The sequence below is a fragment of the Pipistrellus kuhlii genome, unplaced genomic scaffold, assembly GCF_014108245.1.
Source record: "Pipistrellus kuhlii isolate mPipKuh1 unplaced genomic scaffold, mPipKuh1.p scaffold_m20_p_48, whole genome shotgun sequence".
In the NCBI taxonomy this organism is placed as follows: Eukaryota; Metazoa; Chordata; class Mammalia; order Chiroptera; family Vespertilionidae; genus Pipistrellus; species Pipistrellus kuhlii.
The window spans coordinates 720663-738172 of NW_023425549.1; the positions used below are offsets into that span (position 1 = coordinate 720663).

General features: G+C 48.2%; 1 protein-coding gene and 1 pseudogene across 5 annotated transcripts; one reads left to right on the top strand and one right to left on the bottom strand.

Moving 5' to 3' along the window:
- Positions 1-12: 12 nt before the first annotated feature.
- Positions 13-13003, bottom strand: LOC118704931 (zinc finger protein 771). Of its 5 annotated transcripts, none has more exons than XM_045572499.1 (4): positions 12775-13003; positions 11999-12154; positions 11619-11723; positions 13-1072 (listed from the first exon to the last, which is right to left on the bottom strand). In XM_045572499.1, exons 2-4 carry the CDS (start codon positions 12143-12145, stop codon positions 260-262), a joined length of 1065 nt encoding a protein of 354 aa, XP_045428455.1. In that variant the 5' UTR covers positions 12146-12154; positions 12775-13003; the 3' UTR covers positions 13-259. The 5 variants fall into 5 exon arrangements, with proteins under 5 accessions (XP_045428455.1, XP_045428452.1, XP_045428453.1 ...); XM_045572496.1 differs by lacking the exon at positions 12775-13003 and adding an exon at positions 12497-12746; XM_045572497.1 differs by lacking the exon at positions 12775-13003 and adding an exon at positions 12299-12490.
- LOC118704933 lies at positions 1268-2067 on the top strand (annotated as a pseudogene).
- Positions 13004-17510: the final 4507 nt, after the last annotated feature.

Sequence of the window (17510 nt, forward strand, 5' to 3'; positions counted from 1 at the left end):
CACAGGCACATGTGCGTGAATATATAATACTTTATTCACTAACACGGGGCGAGGATTGTAGTGAGGAAAGAGGCCATGGTTTCCAAAAATCCCAGTAGGGGATTAACTATGTCTCCCAGGTCCCGGGCAGCCAGTTCTGCCATCCCACCCTTTCCCAAACCAGGGTCCCTGGGTCCCTGTCCAGGTTAGTCCAGCCCCTGGGGGTCGGGCCCTGACATGCTCCTCAGCCAGCACTAGCAGCCCGCAGCCACCAGGGGGCTCATCTGCTCTCGCACTCGGGGCAGCGCTCAGTGACAGTGGTGGCCTTAGAGCCAGGGGGCAGCTTGAAGTCTCGGCCGCACACAGCGCAGATATAGAGACGGCGCATCATATGCGAACGACGGTGGCGGACGAAGTTTGAGCTGAGGCGGAAGCGCTGTCCGCACTCGGTGCAGGGGTAGGGCCGCTCGCCCGTGTGCGTGCGGGTATGATCTGCCAGGTTGGACCGGTGGCGGAAATAGCGGCCACACACGGTACAGAGGTGTGGCTTCTCGCCCGTGTGTACACGCCGGTGCTTGGCCAGCGCCGAGCTCTGAGCAAAGCGAGTGCCACAGTCGGCACAAACGTAGGGCCGCTCCCCCGTGTGCGTGCGTCGGTGGCGCACAAGGCACGAGCTGCCGCCGAAGGCGCGCCCGCAGTCGGGGCAGGTGTAGGGCTTCTCGCCCGTGTGCACGCGCAGGTGCTGCGCGTAGTTGGAGCTCTGAGCGAAGCGGCGCCCACACTGCGTGCACGCGTAGGGCTTCTCGCCGGTGTGGCGCCGCCGGTGCTGTTGCAGGTTCGAGGCGGCCGAAAAGCGCTGGCCACACTCAGGGCACTCATAGGGCCGCTCGCCCGTGTGTGTGCGGCCGTGCTTGGTCAGCGCGGACTTCTGGGAAAAGCCCCGGCCACACTCGGGGCATTCGAAAGGCCGTTCCCCTGTGTGTGTGCGTGAATGCTTGGCCAGCGTGGACCGGCGTGCAAAAGCACGGCCACATTCCGAGCACACGTGTGGGCGCACCGGGTCTGCAGGAGGCGCTGGTGCCGCCCTCGGGACCTACGGGGAGAAAGGGGACAAGTCAGTCCTGACCCACAGGCCCAGGAGCAAGAGACTGGGTCTCCGCAAGCTGCATGCTCAGTCCTGCTGGTGGAAAACAGGAAAGCCAGGGTGCCGCCCTCATAGCCCTGCTGTGCACAGTAAATTAGGTACTGCATTAATGTACAGAGCACATGCCCTGTGTCATTCTGCCTGTTCTTTAATAACTCAGCAAGTGGGTTTTGTGCGCTGGCGAGCCCAGGGCGGCCGGCCTCCCGCGGCCGCCGAGCACCGCGCAACGGCGCAGCTATGTTGGTGAACATGGAGGAGCTGCGGCACCAGGTCATGATCAACCATTTCGTGCTGGCGGCGGGCTGTGCGGCTGACCAGGCGAAGCAGCTCCTGCAGGCGGCCCACTGGCAGTTCGAGACCGCCCAGAGCACGTTTTTCCAAGAAACCAACATTCCCAACGGCCACCACCACCCCCAGATGATGTGTACCCCCAGCAACACCGCCCAACTTTCCTGACGGCTTGGCCATGTTCTCCAAGCTGCGCGCGTCCGAGGGCCTGCAGAGCGGCAGCCCCATGACGGCCGCGGCCTGCTCGCCCCCACCGCAAGCTTCAGCCCCTTCTCGGCCTCGTCCCCACCCAGCCACCAGGCCGCCTGGATGCCGCCCTCCTCCCCGGCGGCCTACAGCTTCCACCACCTCCACCAACCACAGCCCACGTGGCCCCCCGAGCCCCGCAGGGGGGCGCCCCGCAGAAAGCCATGGCCGCCGTGGCCGGCCAGAGATGAGACTGGACACGCCGCGGGGCTGAGCTGGCAGTCGGGGTCGTGGGGACACAGGCGGGCCGGGCGGGTTTCCTGAAGATCGCACTGGAAGATTTTTATAAAGGAATTTGGTGGGCGGGGGGACAGTAAACTTTCCTGAGTCACTTGGGTCCTTCAGGAGTTTCTCTTCAGGCAAGTTTTTCTTTTTAATATATAACTGTAATATATAAATATAACTAACTACACACACACAAAAAAAATAACTCAGCAAGTGGAGAAGCCAAGATGGCGGCATAGGTAAACGCCTAACTGCAGCCTTGCATAACAATTTCAAAAAAATACAACTAAAATATCCAGAACTACAGGAAAATTGACTGGAAATTCTATGAGAAGGAAAGAGAAAACCAGAAGGAAAATCAGAGGAGCTGTAAAAGCCTAAGGTACGGAGACACGGTGCACGCATGGGGAGAGGACCGAGCCAGAGAGGAGGCAGTGGCTGAGTGCCTGGCTGGTGTTCCCTAGCGGGAAAATCTCCGGACTGTGCTGGACCCCAGTTCTAGGCAAGACCCTGGGGACCCAAGCTCATACAGAGGGGGAATCTAGGCTGTAAGGAGGAAACTCAGGGAAGCAGCAAAAGGCAGAGTTCCAGATGTGCACACGTTGTGTGCAGAGGACTGACTGTTGACTGTGCCGCTGGATTGCCCTAGCGGGAAGGAGACAAAAGCTCCGAAGGCTCTTAACCCCACTTCCAACTGCACTGAACCCCAGTTCCGGGCTCACTCAGTGAGAGACCAGGCTGTCTGGTAGCTGGCGAAACTTGAGGGCACCTTTCTCTCAGAGGTGCTTGCAGCGAGTAACAAAGCAGTGAGTACCGAAGGACACTGAGGAACACTGAGACTCAGGAACCTCATAGGGCAGAGCTGATGGAAGCCAAGGCTGTAGACTGCACCCTGAAACTCCGCCCCATCCAAGCTGAGCACTGAGGCTTTTGAATAAGGCTGTCTCCCCGCATAGACAGAGCTGATCCTCACAGCCAATTGGCTTGGAGGTCAGATCCTCCCAGTGATACCAACAACAATCAAGACTTTACTACTGCCGCCAAAACCGATTTGGCTCAGTGGACAGAGCCTGTGGACTGAAGGGTCCCGGGTTCGATTCTGGTCAAGGGCATGTACCTTGGTTGTGGGCACATCCCCAGTGAGGGGTGTGCAAGAGGCAGCTGATCGATGATTCTCATTAAGGTTTCTAACTCTCTATCCCTCTCTCTTCCTCTCTGTAAAAAATCAATAAAATATATTTTTTAAAATGAGGAACATTTGTAATACTATGAACAATAAAGATTTATTAAATAATAATTCAGCAAGTATTTATTAAGGGCATACAATATGCTAGACTGTGTTCTAGGCACTGGGGATTCAGTATATTTTTTTAACTAGAGGCCTGGTGCACAAAATTTGTGCATGGAGGGAGGAGGTAATCCCTCAACCCAGCCTGCATCCTCTCCAATTTGGGACCCCTTGAGGGATGTCAAACTGCCCACTGGGATTGGGCCTAAACGGGCAGTTGGACATCCCTCTCACAATTCAGGCTCCCAACTGCTCACCTGTTTTCCTGATTGCCCCTAACTGCTTCTGCCTACCAGCCTGATTACCCCTTAACCACTCCCATGCCAGCCTGATTGATATCTAATTGCTCCCCTGTCAGCCTGGTCACCCCAACTGCCGTCCCTTGTAGGCCTGGTGTCTCCCAACTCCCTCCCCTGATGGCTATCTTGTGATGGCCATCTTGTGTCTACATGGGGGCAGGATCTTTTACCACGAGGAAGCCATCTTGTATGTTGGGGTGATGGTCAATCTGTATATTATTCATTAGATAGGATAGAGGCCTGGTGCATGGGTGGGGGCCCAACTGGTTTGCCTTGAAGGGTGTCCTGGATTAGAATGGGGGTTACCTTGGGGCATGGGGTGGCCTGGGCTAGGTGCCTGTGGTAGTTTGCAGGCTGGCCACGCCCCCTCGTCCCCCCAGACCCAAGTGAAGGCCCTGGGATCTGGGACTTATTTATCTTCTACAATTTAAACTTTGTAGCCTGGATTGGAGCCAAGCCACCTGCTTGCTCTGTGGCGGCAGCCATTTCTGTTGGAATTTATGTACCTTCTATAATTTAAACTTTGTAGCCTAGAGTGAAGGCCTGAGCCGGCAGGAGTGTCCTCCATTGCCCAAGGCAACCCTAGCCTCCTGCTCTTCCAGCTCCGTGGCTGCCGCCAGTTCTGTTGGAATTTATTTACCTTCTATAATTGAAACTTTGTACCCTTGAGTGGAGGCCTCGGCCAGCCAGGGTGTGCTGAAAGCTTGGCTTCCTCCATTGCCAGGTAAAGCCAAGCCTCCCTCCTGCTCTCTATGGCTGAAGCTATCTTGGAAGGGGTTAATTTGCATAGTCACTCTGGTTGGGCGTGGCTGAGGGGTGTAGCAGAGTGTGGTTAATTTGCATATTACTCTTTTATTATATAGGATTTCTGCTTACGGGAAAAATGGATGAGTGCCGATACTGGGTGAACGCTGCAAATTTAAGTAAGTTTAAAAAACTATCAATGTAATAAGAGAAAAAACTAAGGAAGTGAGAAAGCAGGCTACAGAGGGCACAGCAAGACCCTGAGGCAGGAGTTTTGCCAGTGAAGCCCCAGGAATAGCAAGAAAAAGTGCCTAGCACGGGGAGGAGAGTAATGGACGAAGTGTTCCTGGAGGAGATCTCTTAGCCTCGGACCCTGTAATATCAAAGACATGGGAGGTGATGTCAGAGGAATGATGGTGTAAGGCTCATCTTTTCCTCACCCCGGAATTTCAAAAAGTTAACCATGTATAATTCAACAAAGAAATCCCTGCTCAACACAGACACACGCCTGAGAGACTTGTGTGCTGAAACTTCTAAAGGTGGGCAACCAGGAATAAATGGGAGACAAGAACGAAAAGCATAGATGGCCCCCAGATGCAGCGCTGTAGCCAGGAGCTCAAAGCAAGTGGCAAGCAGTGAGAGTGAACAGTGTCTGAGTCAGCAGACTCCTGACAGAGCACAGGATTCTGCCATGTACATGTGGCTCAGACAGACAGTGGTATTTCAGACAAAGAAATGTACCACAGAGCCCTGCCACTGCTTGGACTCCCAAAATTTGCCTCCTGTTGTCCTTGAAGTCAAGTTCAGGAGCATATTATCTGTAAACCAAAGGCTACTGCAATAGAATCCCTGTTTCCCTCTGTGACTGAGCCCCAGGACGGATCTTAGGGGTGGGATCCACCGAGGTCACCATTACAGTGAGGGTAAACAAATCCTATCAAGCAGCACAGCTATTCGGTCTTAGGGGAAGCAGCGGAGGTTCAAGACCGGGAGATCAGAGGTAAAAATCTTGTGATTCAGCACCATCTACTGGAAAATAGTAGAAAGACCTCTTCAGAGATAAATGCATAAGCAAAGGAAGACAGCAAATACCATGAAGAACCACAATGATGACGATGACCTGAAAGAAAATGAAAAAATCCTCAGAAAGCAGGCTGGAACACATGGAAATATGTGATATAAATGAAAGAGTTCACTCTACCTGGTTTGGCTCAGTAAATAGAGTGTCGGCCCACAAACTGAAGGGGCCTGGGTTCAATTCCAATAAAGGGCACATAACTTGGTTGCATGCTTTATCCCCAGCCCCAGTCAGGGCATATATGGGAGGCAACCAATTGATGTGTCTCTCTCACATCAATGTTTCCTTCTTTCTGTCTCTTCCCCTTCCTTCTAATCTCTTTAAACATCAATGGAAAAAATAAAAATTTAAAAATAATAAATGACAGAAATTTCAAGATTGCAGTCCTGAAAATAATGAGATACAAGAAAATACTGACAGGCAATTCAGTGCACTTGGAAAATAAATCAATGAATGAGTACTTTACCAAGGAAATTAAAAACTTTTAAAAGGACCAATAAGAAATCCTGGAAGTGAAGTATGCAAATAAGGAGATGAAGAGTAAACTACCGAGCATAGAAAACAGAACAAATGAAATAGAGGAAAGAACTAGTGATATCGAAGATAGGAATCAAGAAATGGTGCAGAGGAAAAAGAGAGAGACCTGAGAATAAAGAAAAATGAAAGAGCTCTATGAGACCTATTTGATTCCATCAGAAAAAGCAATATTAGAATTACAGGCATTGCAGAAGAGGAAGAGAGGGAGTATGGAATGAAGAGTCTATTAAAACTATATTAAAACAAATAGTGGGTGCAAACTTTCCAAATCTATGGAAAGAACTAGATCCTCGAGTATAAGAAGCAAACAGAAAACAAAACACGGTTACCTCAATCCAAAAAGGCCTTCTTCAAGGACCTGTCACAAATAATGACAAAGAAAAAAATTCTCAAAGCAGCCAGGAAAAAAAGGAAGTGACCTACAAAGGAAAACCTGTAAGAATCATTCATCCTCTCAGCAGAAACTCTACAAGCTAGAATAGAGTGGAAGCAAATAGTCAAATTCCTGAAAGAGAGAAATTACCAGTCACAAATAATATATCCAGCGAAATTATCCTTTAAATATTAAGGAGAAATAAAAACGTTCCCAGACATACAGAAGCTGAGGGATTTCATCACCAGAAAACCTTCCCTGCAGGCAATACTCAATGGAGTTATTCTACCTGAAACAAAGAACATAAGATCATAACACTACGAGTAGGTTCAACAACAAACTTACAACATAAATAGGATAATTTGGACAACAAAAACATAAAAGGGGAGGGGGAAAGGTCTGAACTGGAAAAGAAAGATGAAGATCAGATTCACTTAAAAGCAAAAAACTGTCAGGCTGGCATGGCTCAGTGGTTGAGTGTGGACCTATGAACCAAAAGGGGTCAGTTCGATTCCTGGTCAGGGCACCTGCCTGGGTTGTGGGCTTGATCCCCAGTCTGGGGTGTGCAGGAGGCAGCCAATCAGGATTCTCATCATTGATGTTTCTACCTTTCTCTTCCTTTCTGAAATTAATAAAAATATACTTTAAAAAAAGAAAAAGAAAACATAACACTTCTTTATACCCACCCAAGCAGCAGCACTGAAATATATAAAACTACTCACAGAACTAAAGGGAGAAATAAACCATTGACAGCTCTAGACAGATCAAACAGACAGAAAATTATTAAAGAAATATTGACCTGCCCTAACTGGTTTGGCTCAGTGAATAGGGCATTGGAAGCTTGTAGACTGAAAGGCCCTGGGTTCGATTCCAGTCAAGGGCATTTGCCTTGGTTGCGGGCACATCCCCAGTAGAAGATGTGCAGAAGGCAGCTGATCAATGGTTTTCTCCCATCGATGTTTCTAACTCTCTATTCAGCTCCCTTTCTCTCTATAAAAAAATCAATAAAATTTTTTTTAAAAAAAGGAAATATTGGCCTTAAATAAAACACTAGACCAAATAGACATAACATTTACAGAACCTTTCATCACAGAGCATCAGATTGTACATTTCCCCCCAGTGCATAGCATTCTCAAAGATTAACCATATATTGGGTCACAAAACTAGCATCAACAAATTCAAGAAGATTAAAAGTTTACCAAGCATGTTCTCTGACCACAATGCCTTGAAATTAGAAATCAAATGCAAAAATGAAGTAAAGAAACCCACAAAAACATGCAGATTAAACAACATACTACTAAAAGATGACTGGGTTAAAGAAATAAAAGTTGAGATCAAAAGATACAGAGACTCTAGCCAGTTTGGCTCAGTGGATAGAGTGTCAGCATGCAGACCAGAGAGCCCCGATTCCAGTCAAGGATGGGGACACACCTGGGTTACAGGCTCCTCCCCAGATCAGGAGGGGCTCATGCAAGAGGCAACCAATCGATGTGTTTCTCTCACATTGATATTCTGCCTTCCCCTCTCTTTTACTCTTCCACTCTCTCTCTAAACAAAACAAATGCCCTAACTGGTTTGGCTCAGTGGATAAGAGCATTGGCCTGCAGAGTGAAAGGTCCCAGGTTAAGGGCATGTACCTTGGTTGTGGGCGCATACCCAGTGGGGAGTGTGCAGGAGGCAGTGATCAATGTTTCTCTCTCATCAATGTTTCTAACTCTCTAACCTTCTCCCTTCCTTTCTGTAAAAAATCAATAAAATATATTAAAAACAAACAAAAATTCCCAAAAAACAAAAGTCCAGAACCTGATGACTTCACCAGTGAATTCTACCAGACATTCAAAGATTTAAAACTATCCTTCTCAAAGCCTGAAAAAGATAACACACACAAAAAAAAACTACAGCCGAAACCGGTTTGGCTCAGTGGTAGAGCGTTGGTCTGTGGACTGAAAGGTCCCAGGTTTGATTCCGGTCAAGGACATGTACATTGGTTGCGGGCACATCCCCAGTAGGGGGTGTGCAGAAGGCAGCTGGTCGATGTTTCTCTCTCATCAACGTTTCTAGCTATCTCTCTCCCTTCCTCTCTGTAAAAAATCAATAAAATATATTTAAAACAAACAAACAAACAAACAAAAAACTACAGACCAGTATCTCTGATTAATACAGATGTAAAAAACCTAAACAAAATACTAGCAAATTGAATACAACAGTACATCCAAAAAATAATGCATCACCATCAAGTGGGGTTCATTCAGGGGCACAAGAATGGTTCAATGTACATGAGATGTAAGGAAAAGAGGAGTCAAAATTACTCCGAGGATTTTGAATTTAGGTTCAAACAGAAGTCGAGCTGCCATCTGCAGACAGGAAGATGGTGGGAAGAGCAAGTTGAAGGATGAGATCTGTTTCAGGTCACATCTCCAATTCTTGATGATCTGGAGCTCAGGAGACAGGCCTAGAGATGTTAATAGTTAAAATACAGCCGAAACCGGTTTGGCCCAATGGATAGAGCGTTGGCCTGCGGACTCAAGGGTCCCGGGATCGATTCCGGTCAAGGGCATGTACCATCGATGAAAGAGTAACATCGATCAGCTGCCTCCTGCACACCCCCTTGTCTCCTTTACAGCTTAAAAAATGCTATGTGCTGTATCTTTAAAGTTTATTCAAAAGCCTGGATTTGCTTTTGGCCTGGCTTCTAAGACACCATCCTCTCCTACCTCACTGACTGCTCCTCATCTTGCTGCCATTGGGGGTGTGCGGGAGGCAGCTGATCGATGTTACTCTCTCATCGATGTTTCTAACTTTCTATCCCTCTCCCTCCCTCTCTGTAAAAAATCAATAAAACATATTATTAAAAAAAAAAAAAAAAAAAGTTAAAATACAACTTGATACTTTACGTTGAGAAACTCCCCATAGCTGACTTGGCAGTGAGAACCAAGGGACAGCAAGATGAGGAGCAGCCAGTGAGGTAGGAGAGGATGCTGTCTTAGAAGCCAGGCCAAAAGCGAATCCAGGCTTTTGAATAAACTTTAAAGATACAGCACATAGCATTTTTTAAGCTGTAAAGGAGACAAGGGTAAAACCCAAATACAATTCTGAGGCCTGAAATGAAAATGAGCCAGTTTCACCAAGCCTGGGCTTCTAGAGATAAAATCAGGAAATGTTTCATAAAAGGCAGGTGAAGGACACCCGTTGTATTAACCGTGTTAACATTATATTTTGTTAACATTTTGTGTTAACAGGAGAAGAGAGAGTACTATTGAGGGCCAATTGCTCCCTTCTTAGGAGAGGCTCATCCAGGCAAAGTGACGTTGAGTAGCTACAGCTGGCGGAGCAGTTGGGTACATTAGTTAATGATTAAATGAAATACCTGACACCTATTAAGGACAAGACAGTCTTACCTTCTCCCCATATTAGATCCCCACAAAGTAGTGACCATAGTCTTATTTTATAGATTAAAAAAGGCTAAGTGACAGCATGTGAGTAGTTAAGGGCTTTACTTTTTTTTCTTTTTTCCAAAAAGTTTCTTGATTTTAACAAGAGGAAGGGAGAGGGAGAGAGACGACACTGATGTGAGAGAGTAACGTAGATTGGCTGCCTCCTGCACCCCCCTGATGGACGGAAGATGGGACTATACCTATCCAACTGAGGCACTCTGGCCTGGGCAAGGATTTTACTTTCTGCATTTGCAAGGAGGGACTTCAAGGCCTTGAAGATCAGAATTCTGGTTTAAACAGTATATATCATACTAACAGTGATACCAACATTACAGGGTAAAGTTTCTACAATGCGATTGGATGTTCATTATTGTATCAAATCTTCCTGTCACCCGCCATGAGTCAGTTGTTATCCTCTGATATTTAGGAAAACAGACTGAGGCAGATTAAATTAAGTGATTCTGTCATTAGTGATGTTTCTCTCTCTTTCCCCCTCTCTTTTCCCCCTGAAATTAATAAAAGCTTATTTTAAAATAACAACAACTACCATGAACTGAACTCTCTCTGTGCTAGGAACTGTGCTAAGTGCTTTTCACCATGTTCTCGGTAAATTCTCACAACCCTTTAGGTAGGTGTCATTAGCTCCACTTTACAGAGAAGGAAACAGGACTCAGAAGGACAGTGACCACACAAGACCCCACAGCCAATCAGTGTCACAACTGGGGTCTGAGCTCCAAGTCTCATCATCCCAAACACAAGTGTGAGGTCACCCCACACAGCTTGTCTTCCTGCGGTGGACCCTTTTCAGAATCCCCCTTCTTTTAGGTAATACAATCCCAAACCTCTGGCTCTTTGCCCCTTGAGTGTGGCTCTTCCACAAAATACCACGGCCTGGGAGAGTCTATGTTGAAGAAGTAGCGTTAGAAGAAGTTTAAGTTTAAAAAACTTGGCTCTCAAAAGAAATTTCAATCGTTGTACTGTTGATATTTGGCTCTGTTGACTAATGAGTTTGTCGACCACTGACCTAGACCAAGGTCCTAAACTTTAGGGGAAGAAGGAATAATAGCAGAATGAATATTTACAGACTGTTTGTTATGTAAACAGTTCTCTTTAGTGTGTTAACTCATTTCATCCTCACATGATTTTCCTTTTACAAATGAGGAAAGTGAGGCACAAAGAGGTTAAGAAACTTGCCCAAGGCCTTTGAGCTGGTAAATGAGGGAGATAAAAGTCCACCCTGAGCCCTAACCGGTTTGGCTCCGTGAATATAGCATCCGCCCGGTTCAATTCCGGTCAAGGGCATGGACCTTGGTTGCGGGCACATTCCCAGTAGGGGGTGTGCAGGAGGCAGCTGATTGATGTTTCTAACCCTCTATCCCTCTCCCTTCCTCTCTGTAAAAAAAATCAATAAAATATATATATTTTTTAATTGTCTACCCTGAAAAAAAGAAGTCCACCCTGAGCTCTGGAGTCTGCGTTCTTAACTCCTAGGTGGAATGGGGAGATCAGGAGATCCTCATGGGCCTGAAGAGGCAGACTAAGCTAGGGTGAGGGGCTAGGAGGCCTGAGAAAAACAGACCTACCTAGTTATTGTGACTGGGAGCAGAGGCCAACCCAGCCCCCGCCCCCTAGGGCCCACCGCACCCACTAGGGGGCAGCAGAACGTTCTTTCCCTGGCAACTGGCTTCCTTGCTGGAAGAAACCAGAGCCTGGGCCCAGAAACCTGGCCGAGCCAGAGTTCTCCAGGTATGAGCAGGGCAGCACTGCAGGCTGTGGCAGTTCGGGGCTGGAATGGGGAAACCCAACTCATGTTCTCACATTAAAGCTCCTCCCTTTAAACCTGCCTCACCCTCAGGATAAATCCCAAATGCCCGCCCTCCCTGCCTGCCACACACCCTAGGCTCATCCAGGCTTCTCCCAGTGCCCCACTCACCCCCTGAGCCACTGAGAGGCCCATTTCTTTTGCCTGGAGACGTCACTCACCTCACCCCTCACTGGCACTGGTCCCAGATAAGCCATCTCTCTACTAACTTTGAGACCTTGGCCAGTCGCCAAAGTATCAAGCTTCCTGTGCCTCAGTTTCCTCACCTGTAAAATAGGACAAATACTACCTATGTTATAGAACTGAGGTGCTTAAAACCGTGTTTGGAGAATAGTAAATGCTACCAAGAGTCAGGGGTCTCTGTTGCCTAACCTGGCCCCTCCCCCACCATGTCTGCATTATGTTCCCAGCTCTGGGCTTCTCCCCCCTGGTGGCTGCTCTCATCTCATAGGACAGGGGCTGCCGGGGGCAGGACCCACGGCTTCTATCTGCTGGAGGCTGAGCCGGAACCAGGTTAGGGATCGGGGTGTGGGACACGTACCTCCTTGTTGTCCACGGGGATCTTGAGTTTCACAACCTCATACTTCTCTTCACCCTCCTCCTCCTCATCCTTCACCAGCAGCACCATCTCCTCTTGCATCTCCTCCTCCTCCACCTCCACCTTCAGCGTCTGCTGTTCGCCAGGCATCTTGGTGTCCTAGGGCGGGCAGCTGGGTCAGAAGCTCAGGACCCACCCCGCACCCTGGCCCTGGCCTTGGTGCAGCCGTGGCTTCTCCAGCCCGACCCTGGGGTCTGGCCCTCTCCCTCCCACCCCAGCTCGGCCCTAGGCACCAGCACTTGCCCGCGACCAGCTCCGAAGACACTCGTTCACCCCACTCATCCCGGCATTCAAGGCCCAGCACAGTTCGAATCTCCAGTGCCAACGAGTCGCCACCCTCCCGCGCTGAGTCACTGCCGGGCGCCTGGGTCGGCGGCCCGGAACTCCAGGGCACGGACGGGAGGCGGGATCGGGGCGGAGACCCTGAGGGGGCGCACTCACCGGCCGCGGGCTCAGCGCGCACGCAGCCCCTGGCCAGCGCTCCCGGCGGTTGGGCGTTCGCGAAGCGTCGGGGGCGGGGCCTCGGGGGCGTCCGGTCATTGGTCGGGACGGCTAGTCCCGCCCCCTAAGGGCGGGACCCGGAGGGCCGGAGCGTCCGGTCCGAGCGGCCCCGGGAGGGTGGAGAGGCCAGAGCCTGTGGTTCCGCCGTTTCCCAGCTCCCAGGGCCCCTGCCGCTGCACCCCGACTTCCCAGGGCCTCGCGGTCCGGTTCTGACCCACCTTCACGGCGTCTGTCCTGTGCGCGGCTCGGAAGTCTCCGCCGCGGCCGAGCACGTCCGCTCCGCCCAGAAGAGGCCACGTGCGCTCCGGCCGGGCCTGGGCCTCTCGCGGGCGCCCCGCCTGGAGGGCGGACCCAGTTTCCTCCTCACCGCTTCCCTTTTCCTGTTTCTCCCCCCTTTGCCTTCTTTTCTCCTTTCCCAGCGACGCCGTTCCGGTCTCACGGACTCCGCATTGCTAGCTGCTTGAATACGCGCTTACGAATCTACGCCCACAAAATACCGCGGCCCGTCCCTGTGCAGTGCCTATGAGGCGCTGGGGTTATGCTGCGCGGGTCACACAACTGATCTCTTAAAAAACTAAATGTAGCCCTAACCGGTTTGGCTCAGTGAATAGAGCGTCGGCCTGCGGACTGAAAAGTATCAGATTCGATTCCTGTCCAGGGCATGTACCTAACCATCCCTCTCCCTCTCTGTAAAAAAACAATAAAATATATTTAAAAAGAACCAGCACTAAAAAATAATAATAATGAAATAAAATAAATGTGTTGGGGTAAAATATCGCCGCCCAAAGTCTGGTCTCCTTTGGACACAGTGTATTTGATCGCCTCTATCCACTTCCTTCTCCCCCCACTACCTTCCCTGGTGTTGTCTGTATGAGTTTGTTGATCTCTTTTTATCTACCCAAAGGCGGGTCCATCTTACGAATGGGCTAGTGGAAGTTCTGGGAAGTAAACTGATTTGCCTAAGTTATATAGTAAAGGTTCTCATGTCAGTACCCTAACCCCACAACCCGGGAGCCTAAGTGGGAAATGGGTATCTCACAGGCCCAATCCAGTGCACAGTAGTACCTTTGACCCTTAGGGTGTTTTCACATTTAAAAATTAGCTTAAAAATAAAAGTTTTTACAGTTTTATTTCTAACATTTCAGAATTTGGATATTTCATTTAAAGGTTCTGTATTTTCCAATTCTCTTGAAAAAGACATCTAATTCTTCATTTTATGGGTCAAAATTGATGAAAGTAGCCCTAACCGGTTTGGCTCAGTGTATAGAGCTCCGCCTGTGGACTGAAAAGTCCCAGATTCCAGTCTGGTCAAGGGCATGTAAACTTGGTTTTGGGCACATCCCCAGTAGGAGATGTGCAGGAGGCAGCTGATAGATGTTTCTGACTCTATTCCTCTCCCTTCCTCTCTGTAAAAAAATCGATAAAAATATTTCAAAAACAAAAATTATTGAAAGTAAAGAGAAATAAATCAGTAAATGTTTAAAATGCTATCTTGCCTCTTCACAACAGCTCTGTGTGTGGATCACTATCTCCCTTTGACAAATGAGAGAACTAAATGTTAGAAAACTTATTTGTTCCAAGTCACACAGCTGGTAAGTAGCAGATTCCAAAGCTCATGTTCTTTCTATTGCACCAAACTATCAGAAACGAGGTTACTCAAGGAAATTGGTAGCAGACCCAGGACTCCAACCAGAGCCTCAGGCCACAGAGCCCAGGGCATAATTTGGATGTTGGGATTAAATCTAGTAGAATATTTGTGCCTCCCCAGATGTAAGCAAAGGTGTTAAATGGCTGAATACTCACACTCAAGATCCCCAAAGTCTTTTTGACTGTGTTCATTCTCTCAAATATTCAGTGAGCCCTACTATGTGCCTGGCACCAGTCTAGGTATTGGAGATGCAGTAGTGAACAAAGCAGACAAAAATCTTGACTACCGGGGTCCTCCTAAGGGTGTAAGAATATGAACAATAATCAAGAGGATTTCAGATCTGATAGGAGAGGATGAGAGGGGAGTGGTGGGTTGGGGGCTTCTTGAATGGGCAGGGAAGGAATCTCTGAGGAAATAATATCCAAGATGCCTTGAATGACGAGAAAGAGTTAGCCATTTGAAACTCTGGAGGAAGAGTGTCTAAAGAGAACTACGGCCTGGCTGACGTGGCTCAGTGGTTGAGTGACAACCTATGAACCAGGTGGTCATGGTTCAATTCTGGGTCAAGGGACATATCCGGGTTGGGGGCTCAATCCCTAGTGTGTGGTGTGCAGAAAGCAACCAATTAATGATTTTCTCTCATAATTGATGTTACTATCTCTCCCTCTCCTTTTCTCTCTGAAATCAAGAATAACAATAAGCCCTAACCGGTTTGGCTCAGTGGATAGAGCATTGGCCTGTGTACTCAAAGGTCCCAGATTTGATTCCAGTCAAGGGCATGTACTTTGGTTGCTGGCAAGTACACAGTGGGGAGTATGCAGGAGGCAGCTGATTGATGCCTCTCTCTCATTGAAGTTTCTAACTCTCTATCCCTTTCCCTTCCTCTCTGTAAAAAATCAATAAAAACATTAATAATAATAATAATAATAAAAGAGTGTGAGAGAGAACTACAGAGGAGTTAAGGTAGGAATGAGTTTGGCCTATTTGAGAAACAGAAGGTAAGTCAAGGAGGGAAATGTGGTATGGAAGATGGAAGTGGGTTAGGCAGGGACTGGTTATGGCTGGAACCCCACCTCTAAAGAGGCCAGGCCTGCTTGCCCTGATTCAGAGTCAGTGGGAGACTGGGCTGGGAGCACTGAAAGTTCCTTCTAGAAGGGCTTCTGCTATGGTAGGACTAAAGAACAGTCCTTTGAAAAGGACATCCATTTGCTCTGCAAACATGGACGAGTATCTACCTAGAAATGGAACTAGTTCCTGTTCTTGAGAATCTCATAGTCTAGTAAAGAAGAATGTGATAAAAATGCATAGGAGTATATATAAATTGATTACACATGAAAAAGAAACAAAAGTTGTCTGACAGATAGAGAGGTGAATAACTGTTGAAGGGAGTGGGTATGGGGTACAGGCCTCACTGAGAAGACAAATGTGAAAGGACCTTCAAAGATGAGTGGGAGTTTGCCAGGTTAACAAAGAGCTAGCAGCTTGAGAGGTGGTCCAAGGACACTTCACCGTAGTATTTAGTGAGGCCTACTGTGTGCCCAGCCCCTTTGCGGACTGGGAGGTAGAAAGTTGAATTTGGGAAAGTCTTTCTCTTCCTCCTTACTCTGCATGTCACACAGTATTTGTCTTCAGCCTCACTAGAACTTCAGGTCTTTTTTATTATTTTTTTTAATCTATTTTTATTGATTTCAGAGAGGAAGGGAGAAGGAGAGAAAAACAACAAAGAGGAGAGAAAATCATTGATCGACTGCCTCCTGCATGCCCCCCACAGGGGATTGAGTCCGAACCTTGGGCATGTGCCCTGGACTGGATTCGAACCCCAGGACACATCCGTCCTCAGGCCATCGCTCTGTCCACTACGCCAAACCAGTTAGGACCCCAGTCATTGTTTACCTCTTCTTTGGAGGGGCCTCTGGATCACACAGAATTCTCTGCTGCTTGTGTGCTTCTAGCATAGTCCTTACCACACTTGAAACCACCTGTTCAATCTTTTGTATAGAAACGGGAGAGACTTGGTCTTATTCATGCTTTTATCCCCAGTAACCAGCACATAGTAGGACGTGCTGTTGAGTGACTATCCTCAGGAAGCTCTAGATGAACTAAGACTTAAGTGCTCCGATGAAGGGGATTCTAACTCAGGTTGGGAGGAAATAATGCTCCAGGTGTTTGGACTGGAGAGGTTAACCAAATAGTGTGTGTGGTGGGGGTGGGGGTGGGGGTGGGGAGGGACATCAATAAAAGGAAACAAAATTTAAAGGCAAAGGGCTGAAACCACACAAGTGGAAGGCGTGGAAAGCCTTGAATGCCAACTAAGGAGTTCTGTTTTATAGGAGACATGCAAAGATAGGCAGGGTTTTTAATTGGGGAATGACATCAGGTGTAATTTCACAAATCCCTGCAGGTGGGTTTCAGGGCCAATCTGCCAAGGAGGGAGACAGGAAAACCAGCAAGGGGGGCCTTCCAAAGCCCCAAAGGCCTCCAGGTAGGCCTATGGGTTTGTGTGCCAAAGCCTCTGAGAACCCCAGGCCTGGATGCACAGCTCTAAGGTTGTGAGTGTGTGTAACAACTTGGCGGGGGGTGAGAGGGGTTGCAGAGGAGGCCGTAGGGGAGTGGAGACTGCACTGTAACAATTTTTTTTTTTTTATCAGTTTCTAGGCAAAGCCTGTCCAACTATTGTGATCTGTTGAGAGCTTTTATCTGGGAACCGCTCCCACATGCAGATGAGCAGAGTCAACCAACCAGTGAAGCAGTGAAAGTCTGTACTTCATTTCTTTTTTTTCTTTTTCTTTTTTAATATATTTTATTGATTTTTCACAGAGAGGAAGAGAGAGGGACAGAGAGTCAGAAACATCGATGAGAGAGAATCATCGATCAGCTGCCTCCTGCACACCCCCCACCGGGGATGTGCCCGCAACCAAGGTACATGCCCTCGACCGGAATCGAACCCGGGACCTTTCAGTCCGCAGGCTGACACTCTATCCACTGAGCCAAACCGGTCCTGTACTTCATTTCTTAGGAGGGTGATCGCCTTGGTCTTTTTTGTCTCTGGCCAGTCATACCCGTTCCTCTCACCCCTTCCTCCCTGTGGACACCCTCCTTGAAAAAGCTAGGAATTGGAGTCAGCTCCTAACCCCTAGGACGTCTGCCTTTTCCAGGGGATAAAGAGACATCCCCTTTCAGCCAAATGATCTATTTCTTTCTTTTTTTTAATTTAATATATTTTATTGATTTTTTACTGAGAGGAAGGGAGAGAGATAGAGAGCTAGAAACATCGGTGAGAGAAACATCGACCAGCTGCCTCTTGCA

Excerpts from the sequence above, each read along its gene's own strand:
- LOC118704931 (XM_045572496.1), bottom strand. The coding sequence starts at position 12,595 with ATGACCGGACGCCCCCGAGGCCCCGCCCCCGACGCTTCGCGAACGCCC. Across the intron at positions 12,155-12,496 it reads GCGCGCTGAGCCCGCGGCCG|GACACCAAGATGCCTGGCGA; the intron begins GTGAGTGCGCCC and ends TGCCCGCCCTAG. Across the intron at positions 1,073-11,618 it reads CAGTGCCAGTGAGGGGTGAG|GTCCCGAGGGCGGCACCAGC; the intron begins GTGAGTGACGTC and ends TTCTCCCCGTAG.